Genomic DNA, 17,635 nt, shown 5'->3' on the forward strand with positions numbered 1-17,635 from the left:
CAGGTGGATGATAAAAAATGCCAAAATTGTGATGGTCATCTATAGAACATTTGTCCTAGCTATGCAATTTTGAGCTAATTTTTTAAAATCTCAGAAACTCATTTCCTTATATGCAAAATGGGGCTTACAGTGACTGTACTGGATTACTTAAGAATTAGAAATCATGTATGGAAAGTGCTTATCACAATCTTGGCCCATAGCACTTACTCAATAAGTGCTAAAAATGTGTTTTATTGTTTTGATGGTGAGGATGTGAACATGAAAATGATCTTGAGAAAAAGAGATAGATCACATGATCTTTTGTAATTTTCCATTAAAAACCTGTCTAACATTTCTAGTTAAAGAAAATGATAAGGACTAAAATGAAAAACTTAATAAAGTAAGAAATAATTATATATAAAATATACCCATGACCCTAAGAAGCACTGATTTTTGAAATCTTAATTTATAATAAATAAGCAGAATGTGTTTGAAAGTTGACTGGAGGTTAGTAGAATAGTCTTATTTTTAAGAATAGTTTTAATATGAAAGTTAAAGTAAATATGATCTACACATTTATTCCTAATTCAGAGCTATTCCCTGAGAATAGATGTAGCAATACTTTCAGGCCCAATTCAATGGCCCTTTCCATAGTAAAGCCTTCCATAGTGTCACCAAACCCATGTACAGCCACTGTGCTGCTCCACCCCATGGCACAGTTTTCCTCATATTATACTTATTTCCCTTATCCATGATAGAATCTTGATAGCAAGGTTTCTCTTTCACATATTTGTACTCTAAAAATCTAGATTAAGAAATTGGTAAAAACCATAAATAATAATCTATGTTATTTAAATTAAATTGAGTTTTCTAAGTATACTATAGTCAGAAGACATGGCTCTCTCTCACCTTAGAGTCATTCATAGATTCACAAGGCTGGCCTTCAAAGTGATCTATTATTCTAAGCTCCTATCTCAATACAAATATCCCACCTAAAATGCCTTTGCTCTCTACACCCACTGTGATAGGACCTCTACAAAAGTAATCTCCAGTCAGGCTTCATAATCACCCTCTGGCATACTATTACCATTCCTACTGAACAACTAAATAAAGCAATGCTTTAAATGGCCCAAGATAAGAAAGTCAGTAATGTAGACCCCACAATTCTAACTCAAAGAATGTGTCCTTTCTGTACACCAGACCACTTACTTGTGCTTTATAATTCTTGGAGTGCTTTTAAAAAGGTTTATCACTATTAATAATCTTCCTACTGGTGTGGTATACCTCACTGATTAGTCAGGGGAGTCATGAGATGGTATGAAACTTCTTTGTAAATAAAGTGCTCCAAAATATCAATCCGTATGATGATGATGATGATGTTGAAGATGATACTGTCAATGATGAAGATGACAATGATGATGATGAATAGAAAGGGAAAATTATGTACTTTAGATGCTTTGTTGCTCTAATATTTACATGCCACTTACCATGAATTTAGCCACTTAATGGGAATTGTGACAAAGCCCTCGATTTTTATTCTTACTTTATTTTCAACTTTTGAGTACAATTAAAATGCATGAATTTCCAGGGGTTGTTGCCTACTATATTGTTTTTAGTTAGAAATTATTAATATATATGTATACAAATATATACCTTGGAAACAGATGGTAGTTGAATTGTAGAAAATTCGGGTCTTACTGAGAAAAATCTATGAAACATTGGTTTGTACGAAAATTGCATGTGGTACCGGGCACACTGGGCCCTGGTTTCCTGGCTGTGTTGAAGTTTCCTCTCCTTTTCTCCTAATTGTTCTCTCAGCTGAAATTCGAGTCCTGTTAAAGCTTGTAACATATTTTTCTTCTTTCTTCGTTCTATCAGTGGATTTAAGGGGGAAAAACCTGCAAAAGAGAGGCAAAATTTATTTATTTTTGTCACCTGAAATACATATAGAAAAATAAATCTAGCAAGTGATAGGGGAGGCATCTAAAATAGAAAATAAACTCATTATTTAATGGTTATGTCTTACCCATAAAGATACAATTCTTAATGTTCAAGTTAGGAAAAAGAAAAAACGATGAGAAGAAACAGTTGGCATTCAGCTAACAATTGTGTTTGGAGATTTGTGCCTGACTTTGTTATTCTGAGCAAAGCCAGGTACCAGTCTCTTGGGATTATGTACAAAGGCAAGGAAAAAAGTGGACATGTACAAACCTCAAAGGTGACTGCTGGGTTAATAAAACAGTCTGTTTTCTGTTCACCCACTCTTACTCTCAGTGTGCAAGTATATTAAAATATGTCAAAAGGAAAACCATTTGCTGGGCAAAAATAATTCAACTACAAGTCACAATTTCCAGCTGGTATAGAGTGTGTTAGTATATTCAAGTGCACTAACAAGTGACCCGTACATCTCCCTGGATGAAAGTTGTACCCTCATTAAAGGAGAAACAAACACACAAAATAGGAACAACTGTCACATAGAAGAACAGACCACAACAGATGCCGCATTTCCCCCACTCAGTTTCTGACTTAGCTGTCTCAGACTGAAGAGCAGTGCTGCCTAGAAGTAACCTCATAAAAGACAACGAAAGTTAAATGTGAAGCTGCGAGAGGAATTCAATGTATAGGTAATGGACACCCATATTATTGTTCAGTGTATGGGGAAAACATCTTTATAGTCTCTATAAAATCTCATATCACATTAGACATTGTAATAATGTGAAGTGTGGCTGGATTAAACAACAAACACACTCAAGGGAATTTAAAATCAATGTTCTAACTTTTATCTTTAAATAGCCTCTCCTAGATAAAGTCTGGTTTAAGTATTTATAAGCTATCATACCAACTTTTGCTTTTCTGATTATCCCCTAGAGAACTATTTCATTGACAGGAATCTACAAAAAAAAAGAAAGTTAATTTTGTTCAACTCCAATACTATTTCTTTTATTATATTTTAATATGTTGCCTCATTATTATAAGACAAAAACATACATTGAATGCTTAACGTAACAATGTCTGTTCCAGGCACAGCAGGACATACAAAAGCACATCATATGAGCCCCATTTTTAAAAGGAGATAAACATTATCAAGAATCATAAGGGAACATTGTGAAAGAGAATATAACTAATTACAAAGTGTGGTGTTAACAACTATTTCAAGGCTGGGTAAGGTGCCTCTTTTATTACAAGGAACACCTTTGCTCAATTGTTTTCATATCAGTTTTCACAAATTATTGCAATTGCTTATTTACTCTTTTGTCCCTCCATACTAGAATGTAAACTCCTAAAGGACAAGATTTCTTATATGTTGTTTCCTATGTGGTTAGAGTCCCCATCTTGTACTGCCCCCAGAACATGAAAGGAATTTAATAAATACAGATAGTTGCTTTGTGAACCAATTCATAATAGATGTACACAAGACAATCTGCAGTCCACAATGAACTGTCAACTGTCCACTAGAAGATAGCAGAAGATAGGGATGGTGGATCTCAGAAGAAGGCAGTGTTTTCCATGAAAATCTGTAGCTTAGGAGCAATGGGTACACATATAAAAGCAGAATTTCTCAACTCTGAATTATGCTGTAAACTAGAATACATAAAACAATCATTAAAATAAACTGGGAACAACCAGCAAGATGGTGGTGGAGTAAGGAGTTCCTACAATCAGCTTGTGCTACAGGGCAGCTAGTAATCACCCAGAGCTAGCTAAAGCACTCCAAGAGACCAGAAGAGCACCCCGCAACAGCCTTTAAAGAATGGAAGGAGGAGACTGTCCATCTGCAGATACGATTCGTGAGTAGAACACTCCACACCATGGAGGCCTGTGCCCATCCTCCACCAGAGGCACAAGTGGCCCAGGAGCTATTCCGTGACTGAAATTGGAAGCTCTATTTCCCAAAAACGGGGAGGCAAAGACAGTTGGGCACCAACTTCAACTACTAATTCGTAAATTTGACGGGCTAAAGTATAATTCTAAGAACAGTTAAAGTTTGAAATCAGAAAGAGGCCAGTAGCTGCCATTTTAACTCCACCCCCTACATGTGGAGAAGTCAGGCACCCTGAAAATCACAGTTCTGCTAGGGAATGACTCCTTCCAACCAGATCAGATTGCAGCTACTGTAGCCTAAGCCCCAGCTGCACCTCCAGCAGGGAAGAAGATGGGGGGACCTGTGCCAGCCTTTCTGGGAAACTACAGGCCACTCCTCAGAGGCCTGTGATCATCCCCAGCACAAGCTGCCTCAGGAGCTATTCTGTGGCTGGAGTTGGAAGCTCCATTTCCCAAAAGCAGGTGGAAGAGATGGCTGGCCACCAACTTCATGTACTGATTAGTAAGTTTGGCTGGCTAATGCATAACCCTAAGAACAGCTAAAGTTGGAACCTGTCCAAGTCCAAAAGAGGCCGGTAGCCATTTTTACTCCACCCCTGGCATGCGGGGAAGACAGGCTGATTGAAAATCACAGTGAAGGTAAGAACCAGCTTCTTTCCACCCAGAACAGACTGCAGCCCTAGCCTAGGCTTCAGCCCCACATCTGGCAGGGAGGAAGCTGGCAGGACCTGCACCAGCCTCTCCAGGTGACTGCAGATTGTTAGGATGGCACCAACTGAATAGTGAGAAGTCTACCAGGGCAGGTATGATCATTTTGGACATGCATGGCATAGATTTCTGCCCACACCTACAACTCTATTCCTACCCAGGCAGGGAAGGAAGGGGTATGAAGTTTCATCAGTCTCTCCAAGCAACTACAGTCTAGGCCTGCACAACTTGAATTATTAAACATGATTGTAGCTCTGTCCCTACCCTTAGTAAAGGACAAAAATGAGAGAAGTTTCATCAGTCCCTGGGGCAATGCAGCCAGCTTGAGCCTCCATGGCTTATAGCATCAACTACACCTCAGTTCCTGCTACACAACCAGAAAGGGAGAAAGAACAAGAAAGTCCTAAACTAAAGAGAAAAACTGCACCCAGAATAAATACATCTAGTAAAGCAGATGCCAAGACACCAACAAAAAATTGCAATCCATACCAAGAAACAGGAAGATAAGGCCCAATTAAAGGAATGAGATAAGCCTCCAGATGACATAAAGGAGTTGAGACAACTAATCACAGATGTTCAAACAAATCTACATAATACATTCAATGAGATGGCTAAAGAGATTAAGGATATTAAGAAGACAATGGATGAACACAAGGAAGAATTTGAAAGCATATATAGAAAAATAACAGATCTTATGGAAATGAAACATGCAATAAATGAAATTAAAAATACATTAGTGTCATATAATAGCAGATTTGAAGAAGCAGAAGAAAAGATTGGTGAGCTGGCAGTCATGGCCTCTGAAAGCGAACATACAAAAGAACAGATGAAGAATAGAATGGAAAAAATTGAATAAGTTCTTAGAGAACTAAACAACATCAAGAGAAATGCAAACATATGTGACGTGGGGTGTCCCAGAAAGGGAAGAGAAGAAAAAAGGGGCAGAAGGAAAATTTGAAGAAATAATGGTAGAAAAATGTCCCTACCCTATTAAGGGACTTAGATATCCATGTCTAAGAAGCATAATGCAGTCCCATCTGAATAAATCTGAATAGGCCAACTCGAAGACACATACTCATCAGAATGTCAAATGCCAAAAACAAAGAGAGAATTCAGATAGCAATAAGAGAAAGGCAATGCATAGCATGCAAGGGATACCCAATAAGATGAAATGCTGATTTCTCATTAGAAACCATGGAGACAAGAAGACAATGGTATGATATATTTAAGATACTCCAAGAGAAAAACTTTCAGCCAAGAATTTTATATCCAGTATGATTGTCTTTCAAAAATGAGGGCAAGTTTAGAATATCCACAGATAAACAGAAATTGAGAGCATTTATAACAAAGAGACCAGACTTTCAGGTGTATGCTACAGTCCAAAAAGTAAAGATAGGAGAAAGAGGCTTGGAAGAGAGTCTAGAAATGAAGATTTTATCATTGAAAGTACTAAAAGTCTCAAAAGAGTGGTGAAAATAAATTATGACAGATAAAAACCAAAAGTCTAAATTGCAAAAATAAGAACTGCCTTTATAGTAATAATATTGAATGTTAATGGATTAAACTCCCCAATCAAATGACACAGACTGGCAAAATGTTTAAGAAATATGAGACATGTATGTTTTGTCTAGAAGGGATTCATCTTAGACCCAAAGATACCAATTGACTGAAAGTGAAAGAATAGAAAATGATATTCCATGGATGCAGTAACAAAGCGAAAAAAAAGTCAGAGCAGCTATACTTATTAGAAATGCAATAGACTTTAAAAGATACTAGTAATGTGCAATCTGAGGAGGAAGTCAGGAAAAAAATTCCATTTACAAAGCATCTAAAAGAATCAAATATTTAGAAATAAACTTAACCTAGGATATAAAGCATTTATATTCAGAAAACTACAATGCATTGTTAAAAGAAATTTTAAAAGACCTAAATAATTGGAAGAACATTCCATGCTCATCGATTGGAAGGCTAAATATCATTAAGATGTCAATTCTATCCATATTGACTTCCATATTGAATGCAATCCCAATAAATTCTACCCATATTGATATCCATATTGAAAGCAATCCCAATAAAAATTCCACCAGCATTTTTTAAATAAATTGAAAACACTGTTACCAAATTTATTTTGAAGGGTACGGGGTCCTAAATAGCCAGAAACATATTAAAGAGGAAAAGTGAAGTTGGTGGACTCTCATTTCCAGGCCTAAAATCATATTACCTAGCTGGTGGTAAAAACAGCACAGTACTGGCGTAAAGACAGACACATAGACCAATGTAACTAAATTGATGTTTCAGAAATAGACCTTCACATCAATGGTCAAGTGATTTTTGACAAGCCTCTCAAACCCACCCAGCTCAGGCAGAACAGTCCATTCAAAAAATGGTGCTGATATAACTGGATATCCATAGCCAAAAGACCTTATACAAAAATTAACTCAAAATGAATCAAGGAACTAAATATAAAGGCAAGAACCATAAAGCTTCTAGAAGAAAATGTAGGAAAACATCTTCAAGACCTGGTGGTAGGTGGTGGATTCTTAAAGGAGATAAGAGAAGGGCTGAGATGGATTACTGATGCTTAATGTATGTAGAAGTTTTATTTAACTTTACTGTGAAAGTGTGAAAATGTATAGAGTTGATAGTCACACATTATAGTGAGTAACAGCTGGTTTATAAATGGAATCGTGGCTGGAAAGGGTAGTCTGAAGAAGTAAATAACAATTGAAAGAAAGCTGGAGAATAATCTAGGGACTGAATAACAGTAAACAAATAAGTGGTTGAGAATTAAGAGTGTCCTAGTGAGCTAGAGCAGATGTACATCACTATTGCAGGTGGTGGGAAAGTGGGAAGCATGGAAAAATACAACTGGAGTGACATACGGACTGTAATTAACAGCAATACTGCAATATTCCTGCACCTATACCAAAGATGTACTGTATTGATAATAGGGGAGTATGGTAAATGTGTGCCAAATGTATGCTATGGACCTGGTAATAATTGGATGATATTATCTCATAATCTGTAACAAATGTTCCACCACAGTGTGGTGTGTTCATGAAGGGGTACTGTTTGGGAATTCTGATCATGTGCATGATTGTTTTATAAGTTCACAACTTTTGGAGTAAAAATATATTTTTAAAAAAGATAGGGTGAGTTGGGGGGAGAAATATATCAAATTTAAGATAGGACTACATTAGTGACATTTTTATGCTATTCTTTCACAATTTGTAACAAATGTCTCACAACAATGCAAGGTGTTGGTGGTGGGTTGTTGTATGGGACCCCTGTATGATGTTATGCATATTTGCTTTCTAAGTTCACAACTTTTACTATATACCTATTGTTTATTATGTTCATTTATGAATGATATAATAATAATAATGGGGTGGATTGGGGGGGAAATACACCAAAAGTAAGATATTTTGGTTAGTGGTAATATTTTGAAGATGTTCTTTCATCATTTGTTAAAAATGCTTCACAACACTGCAAGATATTGGTGGTAGAGTACAGTATGAGAGCTCTGTATAATGTTATCCATGTTTATTTTGTAAGTTTACAACTATTACTATACAATTATTGTTTATGTATATTTATCTATGAGTGATATACTTCAATAAATGTTTTAAATTAAAAAAATTTTTTTTAATGAAATGGGAGCCAAATATCAGAGTGCAGGTAATAAGGTATCAGCAAACTAATCTAAATCAATTAAATGTCCAGGTCCAAATTAATTATGTGAGTTTGGAGACATGGAAAGATTTTGAGGAACCAAACTTAATAAGAATAATATATTAAAACTGAGAAAAGACAGCTTTTGGAAACCAATAACTGGTGAGCTTGATTTTCAGTTCCCATGAAATTCTAAAGCACATTTTTAATAGCCAATTTTAAATCCCTGAAAAATGAAGTGAAATTCACTAAGATATAGGGAGTTGGCATCAAAAGAGTTGCAACACCTACTCTCCAGTTCACTGGACTCATCCAGGACAACTAACGTAGAGATGATGTTGGACAAGGCCCATCCCAAGGAACAGAAAGTGTCTGTAACTGCAAGCAGGATAGTTCCATCCATCTGCCCAATGGGACATAATCTCCCTCTCAGTTAGAAGCAGAGTCAGCATCACCATCCCCAAATCCTCTAGATTGGGGAATGAACAATGGACTAAAGTAGACTTATTATTATTCTATTATTGACTAATTGTTATTCTAGCAATGAAAGAACATTTATCTTTGATATAAAGGCCACCAGAGGTTCTGAGGGGAAGAAGAGGGATGAATAGGTATAATACGTGACATTTTTGGACATTGTAATTGGCCTGCATGATATTGCAATGAAGGATACAGGCCATTACATATTTTGCCATAACCTACAAAACAGTATGGGATAGAGTGTAAATAGTGTTTCCTATTAATTTTTTAAAAATAGTTCTCAGGCTTCCCATTTCTCTTTTAGGACCCTTTGGAGAACAAAGGACACAACTTTGGGAAACTGATCTGGAGTGATAATGGTGAATACAGAGTCTTTCCTTTGCCTTCTGATGTTCATCATATTTAACAGGGCTTAATGAAACACATTGAAAAGATGCTCAGCAAACATGGGAAAATATTAAGTTGGAGAAATAACTCATCTACTGAATAACAAACTCAGCATTTAAAAATAAAATCCTTACAAGAACAATAAATTATTATAATAATATCAAGTTAGTAATCATTATTATTAATGACACTTTAATAACTTAAATCCCTAACCTTGCTTGACACAGACACTCAAAAAAATTACCATAATTAAAAATTGTGCAAAAAGCTTCATGACAGACTAAGCCTAGTTCAGTGGAAAATACAAAATATTTCATTTGGGTACAAAATTCAATGGCCATAAGGTGGGACATAACCAGGCTTATCATTAATTTATATGACATAGATCTAGAGATATCAGTTGGTCAAGGGCTCAGTGTGTCCTAACAGTGTGTTTTATGGTTCCTAAAACAAATACAAAACAATGCAAAACATACAAACAACAAAGCTAAGAATTAGGATGAATTCATGGATGTATGTAAACCTGTGATAATTTGCAGAGAGGAGTGTAAGAGGATCTGTTTTTTTAAGGGCAGCAATTCTCCTCTTTAAATTTGACAGTGTTCTTCATGGTAGAGGGAGAAGACGGAATTCAAAAGAGAGATACAGGATATCTGCACACTCTCGTACAAACTTCAGAAAGATAACAAGATATAGGCTCTCAATGCATGCAAATCTGAGCCATGAGAAGTAGATTTATCTTATGGATGAAAGACATTTCTTCTGCTGCCCGGAAACTGTAAACTTCCCAAAGCAGTAACCGCAAAATGCACCAGCAGTAAGAATTATCAGAGACTCCCTTGGTGAAGGATTAAGTGTGCAAAGCGTGGCCACAAAGATAGAAGGGGCCAAGAGAAAGACATCAGCTAGGAAGACACATTGGAGCATCTCACTCTCAAAGACCGAAAGAGGCTCCAAAGGTAACTGAGGAGGGAGTGCATTTGACAGAGGACAAAGACAGAGATTTCCTCACACTTTGATAGTCATGAGAATTGGTGCTGCTCAAGAGGAGGCAAAGTAGGGTAGATCTAATGTTAAAGCAGCTTTTCGCTAATAAAACCTCTTTCTCAAGGCTGTTAGGAATATCACATGCAAGTGGAAAAGTTTGGATGTAAAATGCATGTTCCTGTGTGTTGACTTTGGTCACAGTGCCTATGATACTTATCACAGAAGTAACTCAGGCTCTTTACACCTGAGTTATTTCCAATGCAAGATTCCAAACAAATTTTGGACAACCACTGTAGTAGTTTCTTATAACTGCCACAATAAATTACCACACACTTGATGGCTTAAAACAATACAAATTTATGTTCTTATAGTTCTGGAGGACAGATATCAAAGTGTAGGCAGAGCAAATTCTTTCTGGAGGCTTAGGAAAGAATGTTTTCTTGTCTTTTTTCAGCTTCTAGAAGACAGCTATATTGCTTGGTTTGTGGCCTCTTCCTCCTTCAAAATATATCCCATGTCCTTCTCTCTGACTACTCCTGTATTGTTCTTACAAGTACCATGTAATTATATCAGAACCACCCAGATAATCCAGGGTAATCTCCCCATCTCGAAATCCTTTATTTAATCATATCTGCAAAGTCCCTGTTCCCATACAAGGTAACATGCACCAGTTCCAGGGAATAGGATATGGACATTTTTGAACAGTCATAATTAAGCCCACCACAAACACTTTAAAAGGGACATTATAGGGAGGGGACATAGCATAAAATGAAAACATGAGCTTCTCCCCTCCTCCCCCTTACACTCTCCCCCTCAGTCTCTCTTTCCCTCCCTCTCCCTCTCCCCCATGCCTCCACCTTCTCTCTGTCTCTCTTTCTTTCTCTCTTTCTCCCTCACTTCGTTCTTTCCTTCCTTCCTTCTTTCTATTTCTCTTTCTCTCTTACTTTCTTCCTTTCCAAATATTAACTCACTTATTCTTCACAACAACACTATGAGGTAGGGATCATTATAATCCCCTATTTTACTGATGAAGTAACTAAGGCACAGAAAGTTTAAGTTACTTGCAAATGGCTTTATAGTTATTTAGGGCATGTATAAATCCAAATCATGCCTTTTAACTGGGTGGTATTGGCACAGAGCTTTCATCTGCAAAATTGGGATATACGTATTTTATGTGGCTGCTGTGAGGATTAAATGAAATAATATAAATGAAGTGCTTATCACGTTTCTGGGACAAAATTACATGATTAATGGTAAAATAAATTAAAGATGGATGAAAAAAAGGATTTTTAGGGGACTGGAACTGCTATAATCTGAAACTGGTAGTTGAGCTTGGGGAAGAATTATGGAGGACATGATAGCTGTCTTGAAATATGTGATGAACTTTCATGTGAAGGGGGAAGTAGATTTATTTAATGTCCCTCCATAAAACCAAACTAAAACCTAAAGGGGGGAAATCACAAGGTGATAAAATCTAGCTCTAAAAAAGAGAGAGATCTAATAATTAGAGTGATCCACCAATGAAAAATCTGCCTCAGAGTTTTGTAAGCTTTCAGTCAGAATGTTTAAGCACAAGATGAATGATTGGCTCACTGTAGTAAGGAAAATATGGAAAGGATTTCAACAATGAGAGGAACATTAAAATTTATTCATGCGTTTATTTAGCAGATTTTTACTGATCACTTTCTATGTGCAGTGCCTGTAAGGTCCCTCACAACTCTAATATTAATAGAATCTATTTGTCTATGAACAAACCAATAAGAACCATTGTTCCCCAAAAGTAAATAATTTCAGGCTGACTCCTTCCAAAAGGATCTACTGATTCTTCAACTCCCAGGCTGTCTGGCAGATCCTTTTTTGTTGTTTTGTTCCGTTTTGTTTTTTTAATATTTTGATTTCAAGTGTTTAATATTGTTTTTTTTTTTAAGATATTTATTTATTTATTTATTTATTTATTTATTTATTTATTTATTTATTCCCCACCCCCCTTGTGGCTTACTCCTTTCTTTGCTGCCTCTTCTCTCTCCATTCGCTGTGCTTTTTTTTTTTTTTCCTGTATCTGCTTGTCTCCCTTTTTTGTTGTGTCACCTTGCTGTGCCTGCTCTCCGCAGTGCACCAGCCAGCTTGCCTTCACAAGGAGGCCCCGGGACTTGAGCTCAGGGCCTCCCATATGGTAGATGGGAGTCCAACAGATCGAGCCACAGCCAATTCCCTGGCAGATCTGTTTTGATCTGCAACAAGCCTTTATTCTCACAGTAATTTACTCCTGAGTCAGAGGAAGAATTTTTCTACAGTAGAGTCCATTTCTAATGGGAAAGCACCCATTTTATATTCTCATTTGAAATGCTGTTGAAAGGAGAGAGGTGCCTTGAAAGGCGCCTTGAAAGGAGAGAGAATTTTATCCCAAAATAATTATTTTTTTCCTTTTGGACTATACAAACAGACATAATAATAATTAACATCTTTTATCTAAAATAAGGGAAGAAGATAGAACTTTTGTGATTTAATTTGGAACATACGCCACTTTTGGAAGTGTCTTCCTTTGTCATTGTCTCCAGCAAAGAAAACAGAAATTCTACCCACTCCTTTGGACCTCTACAACTCAAATTAATTATAGCAGAAATCCATTGTCTGATTTGTCCAGGGAATTATTAAGAGATTATCTACCTAGCTCTTTCCTACTCTCCCTGGCTAAGGAGACTGCTTTTGGAGAATACATAAATTAGACAGGTAACCCAAGAAAATCTCCAACAGCTGAATGGAATGTGCCATTTCTCTACATGATACTTCATCTCATAGCACCCCAAGCCATTTATTACATAGCTGTTGGCACATGTCAGAGTTTACCAGACAATTGGATAGCCCTCTGTTAGGGAAGTCACAGGCATCTGTTAAGTGGTTGGCCATCTCCCAGACCTCACGTACCTCCACTTCTTTCTCTTGGAAAGTCACAAACACATGCTAAGTAGCCATCCTCCTTTTCTACTGTGTGCTATTCCACAAACTGGGGAGTGTTAAGTCTAAACCCACATACTATGTACAAGCAACCCCAGATGCTTATTAGAACTGGAATTCTCAGTGGCAGGGTGCCTTGCCCTCAAGGTGAATAAAAACCACACACAAACAGAATAGATTTGTTTCTCTTCTCCAGCCCAAAGAAGGGTGTGAAGAGTGAGAGCTGCCATCTATGGACACTACCCAGAGCAGTTTGGGGCCACCCAGGGAGACCAGCCACAATGGGACTTCTTCTCCTGCTCTTCTGGACTCTTTTTGCCATGACAGTGACAAGGAGATTTGCCCTTTCTAGACTTTATTCTGTACAATAAAGGAATCATTTGCTGATAATTTCTGCTGAGGCCTGAATCCATGTTCCTAAAACACTCTATTGTAGCAAATTTCCCCCACCCTCTAATTGAGTTTTGCTGCTTACAACAGTTTTTCTTTGCCAAAGGTATAAAATGTTATAATAACAGAAGTTGACATTTAATGAGCTCTTATTACATACTGTACACAAGGAAAGGCAATCCTTTCAAAAATCCTGTGAGACCAGTGTCTAAAGAATGTGATGGAGCTAGGATTAAAATCCAAAGTACTGGGAGTTCTTGAGGACCCATAAATGCTTCCACAACCCTTGACTCATCACTAACAGAAACAAATAAGTTAGAAGAAATATTAAAAAGTAATTCCAAATTGTGTTTAGACATTACTTACGGAGATAAACAGGGATCGAAAGATGGGATTAGAATCTAGTCATCCATATTTCAAGTAATATGCCAAAGATTTACAAATAACCTTTCTACCAATTCTGCAAGAGCTTTCCATTCTCTACATTCCTCCTATTTTCTGACCTATATTCTAATTATTAACCCCATGTGTGTTTACACAATATACTTAGTTCATAATAGCACAGTCATACAGTATTTGTCCTTTTGTGTCTGGCTTGCTTCACTCAATACAATGTCCTCCAGGTTCATCCTGTTTGTCATATGTTTCATGACTTCATTTCTTCTTACCACGGCATAATATTCATCATATGTATATACCACAATGTGTTTATCCATCCATCAGTTGATGGACGCCTGAGATGTTTCCAACTTTTGGCAGTCATGAATAATGCCACTATGAATGTCGGTGTGCAGATGTCTGTGTCTCCACTCTCAGTTCTTCTGGGTAATGGTATTGCCAGGTCACATGGGAAGTGTATATTCAACTACCTTAGGGACTACCAAACAGTCCTCCAGAGTGGCTGTACCATTCTTCATTCCCACCAACAATGAATAAGCGTTCCTATCTCTCCACATCCTCCCCAACATCTACAGTTTTCCAACTTTTTAATAGCGACCAGTCTCATAGATGTGAAGTGATATCTCATTGCAGTTTTGATTTGCATTGTCCTAATCACTAATGATGTTGAACATTTTTTTCATGTGTTTTTTTCACCATTTGTATTTCTTCTTTGGACAACTGTTTTCTTTTTTTGCCCATTTTTTAATTGGGTAGCTTGTCTTTGTATATCATAGATGTTATGGATATGTGATTACCAAACATTTTCTCCCATTGTATGGCTGCCTTTTCATCCTTTTCACAAAATCCTTTGAGGTGCAAAAGTTTTAAATTTTAAGGTGGTCCCATTTATCTATTTTTTCTTTTGTTGCTCTTGCTTTGGGTATAAAGTTTAAGAAACTACCTCTTACCACAAGATCTTGAAGATGTTTTCCTATGTTTTCTTCTAGGAGTCTTATGGTTGTAGCTTTTATATTTAGGTCCTTAGTCCATTTTGAGTTAATTTTTGTATAAGATGTGAGATACGGATCTTCTTTCTTTCTTTTGGATATGTATACCCAGTTCTCCCCAGCACCATTTGTTGAATAGACTGTTCTGGCTTAGCTGGGAGGGTTTAACAGCCTTGGAAATGAATAGATTTGCTTAAAGCATATCATGATATTGTAACTAGCAGTACTATTGTATGGGTATGAAAGTGGCTGAAAGGGAAAGTATAAGGCCATGTATATTACTAGAAGGAAAGCTAAAAACTGTAGCATGGGACTCTAAAATAGTAAAACCTCATGTAAAACATGAATATGGTGATATATAAGACTGTTTTCACAAAATATAAATACAAATATACTAGAGAGACAGGTGATGAGTTTTGGTTGTTTTTTTGTTTATTATTATTGGAATAATGAAAGTGCTCTAAGAATGATTGAAGTGATGAATGCACAAATATGTGATTACATTGAGTACCATTGATTGTACACTTTGGATGGATTTATAATATGTATCAATAAAATTGATTTGTTGAGGGAAAAAGGCTATTTATTAAAGTCTACTACTGGGACACGGACTTGGCCCAGTGGTTAGGGCGTCCGTCTACCACATGGGAGGTCCGCGGTTCAAACCCTGGGCCTCCTTGACCCATGTGGAGCTGGCCCATGTGCAGTGCTGATGCATGCAAGGAGTGCCATGCCATGCAGGGGTGTCCCCCACGTAGGGGAGCCCCATGTGCAAGGAGTGCACCCGTAAGGAGAGCCGCCCAGCACGAAAGAAAGTGCAGCCTGCTTAAGAATGGCACCACCCACACGGAGAGCTGACACAACAAGATGATGCAACAAAAAGAGACACAGATTCCTGTGCCGCTAACAACAACAGAAGCAGACAAAGAAACAAGATGCAGCAAATAGACACAGAGAACAGACAACCCAGGTTGGGGGAGGCAGGGGAGAGAAATAAATAAATAAATCTTTAAAAAAATAATAATAAAGTATACTACTATTAATGTAAAATAATGATAATAATAACATTCCAAATTGCTATTGATTAAATTAAATTTAAAAAGCACTTTCAGTTCCTGTAGGTGAAACACACCACTAAGTTATTAAATAGCATTCAGAATCCTGTACAGGCAAGATTTTTAAAAATATTGTAAAATTTCTTCTCTTCCCCTTCTAAATGCCCCAAGGCATTCGTATACATTATGGACACCACTGTCTTGAAAATTCTCAGTTGAGGTAAAAAGAAATCCAAAATCCTTGAGCACTAAAAGCATCTAAAATGATAGCTCTTTTACCCCTTTAACACCAAAAGAGTCAACTGATTTTTATTTTTCACTTGGAGTTGACCTTTATTTAACCCATGGCATGCCATGTTATGGCCTGAAGCAATTTTTTCAGTGAATGCTTTGACTTGGGGCAAGAATAGACATCTCACTCACCCTGTGTCTGAATCATCATTTCACAACATAGCTGATGGTCAGTATAACAAAGAAAATGCATCTCAGCATTTAGAAAAAACTAAAACTCCCTATTCAGTTAATTCTTTGTCCTACTTCAAATACCCTCAAAATTCTAAAATATTTGCTAAGTTCCAAAATAATCAACATTATTCCTCAGTTATTGAGCTCCCCAGTAAAATGTTTGTTTTCAACTATATATAACCCTCTGATGGTGGTTGTATCACAAAAAGATAAAACAGTTTCTTTTGATCAATCAACTACCCATTGGCATCTTTTCCTAATAAGGAAATTAATTTCAAGGCTTGTGGTATTTTTTCACCCTCTAGATAATTTCTGCCCTATACACAATTATGCAGGTCTATCCCACTATTTTGAATATAACAAATGAAGCATGTTTAAAGGATTTAGGCATGGTTAATATAACATTCTTTCTTTAAAAAAACAAATCCAATAGTTGTATATTATGAAAGATTACAATACCAAAGAGAAAAGTCCAAAATTACATAAGAGGTATTTTAATTTAGAGATTAGGAATTTAAGACTGTAAAGACTATGAGGCACCTCTATAAGTTATCCAAGAGATAATGCAGATTCTCCAGAGGTTTTTAATAATATAAACAGCCATATTTCTGGACTTGCTTAAATGGAATCCTGGTTAAAGGGAGGCAGCAAATAAAATAAAATAACTATCTGTATAGCATGGGCAGCTATAATCTAGCCCAAGGATTTCTATAAGAAACTGTCCAACAACAACTATGTTTATAGGAACATAATTTAGTAGTTGTCCAAGTCTACTACTGTGTAGCATCTTTACATGTTTTTATTTCCTGGGCAGGATTGATCTTTAAAAAGTCACAAAGAAGGAATCAATAGCTACTATATATTGAGCATGTTGCTAAACACTTTGTGTCTATTATGTCCTCTAAAAGTTTCAATAAACTTATGTATTAGCATGCCTCACCATTATCCAATGGAGAAACAAAAACTCAACAAGCATAACTAATTTTCCACACTACACATTTAGCAAGTGGACTATTAAATCCAGACCAGTTTGATTTCAAAACACATGCTTGTAACCCCTATATTATAGCCAAGTAGTATTAGCAATAGTTGGAATAAATACAGATCCAGCCAATGCAATAAGTGAGGAAAGAGAAATGAGTTAAAACTAGTAGAAAATATTAAAAAAAGTTATTATTTGTAAATGATATGAGTGACTTTATAGAAAACCTAAGAATGTAATAACAAAAAAAGATTGGAAATAACAGTTTAAACACAAAAATTTTAACATAATTATAAGCACAATCTTGTGAATAAACTAAAAACTACTAAATTGTACATTTTAAAAGGGTGAACTTTATGGTTTGC

General features: G+C 36.4%; 1 protein-coding gene across 3 annotated transcripts in view; it reads right to left on the reverse strand.

Moving 5' to 3' along the window:
- The window catches only part of TFEC (transcription factor EC), a 252,019-nt gene that overhangs the window by 143,799 nt on the left and 90,585 nt on the right, over positions 1-17,635 (reverse strand). For all 3 annotated transcript variants that reach the window (XM_058297250.2, XM_058297249.2, XM_071215246.1), the window contains one exon: positions 1,633-1,877. In XM_058297250.2, coding sequence (XP_058153233.1) covers positions 1,633-1,877 — 245 coding nt within the window. The remainder of the gene's footprint in view (positions 1-1,632; positions 1,878-17,635) is intronic.

The sequence above is a fragment of the Dasypus novemcinctus genome, chromosome 5 (assembly GCF_030445035.2).
Source record: "Dasypus novemcinctus isolate mDasNov1 chromosome 5, mDasNov1.1.hap2, whole genome shotgun sequence".
Taxonomy (NCBI): Eukaryota; Metazoa; Chordata; class Mammalia; order Cingulata; family Dasypodidae; genus Dasypus; species Dasypus novemcinctus.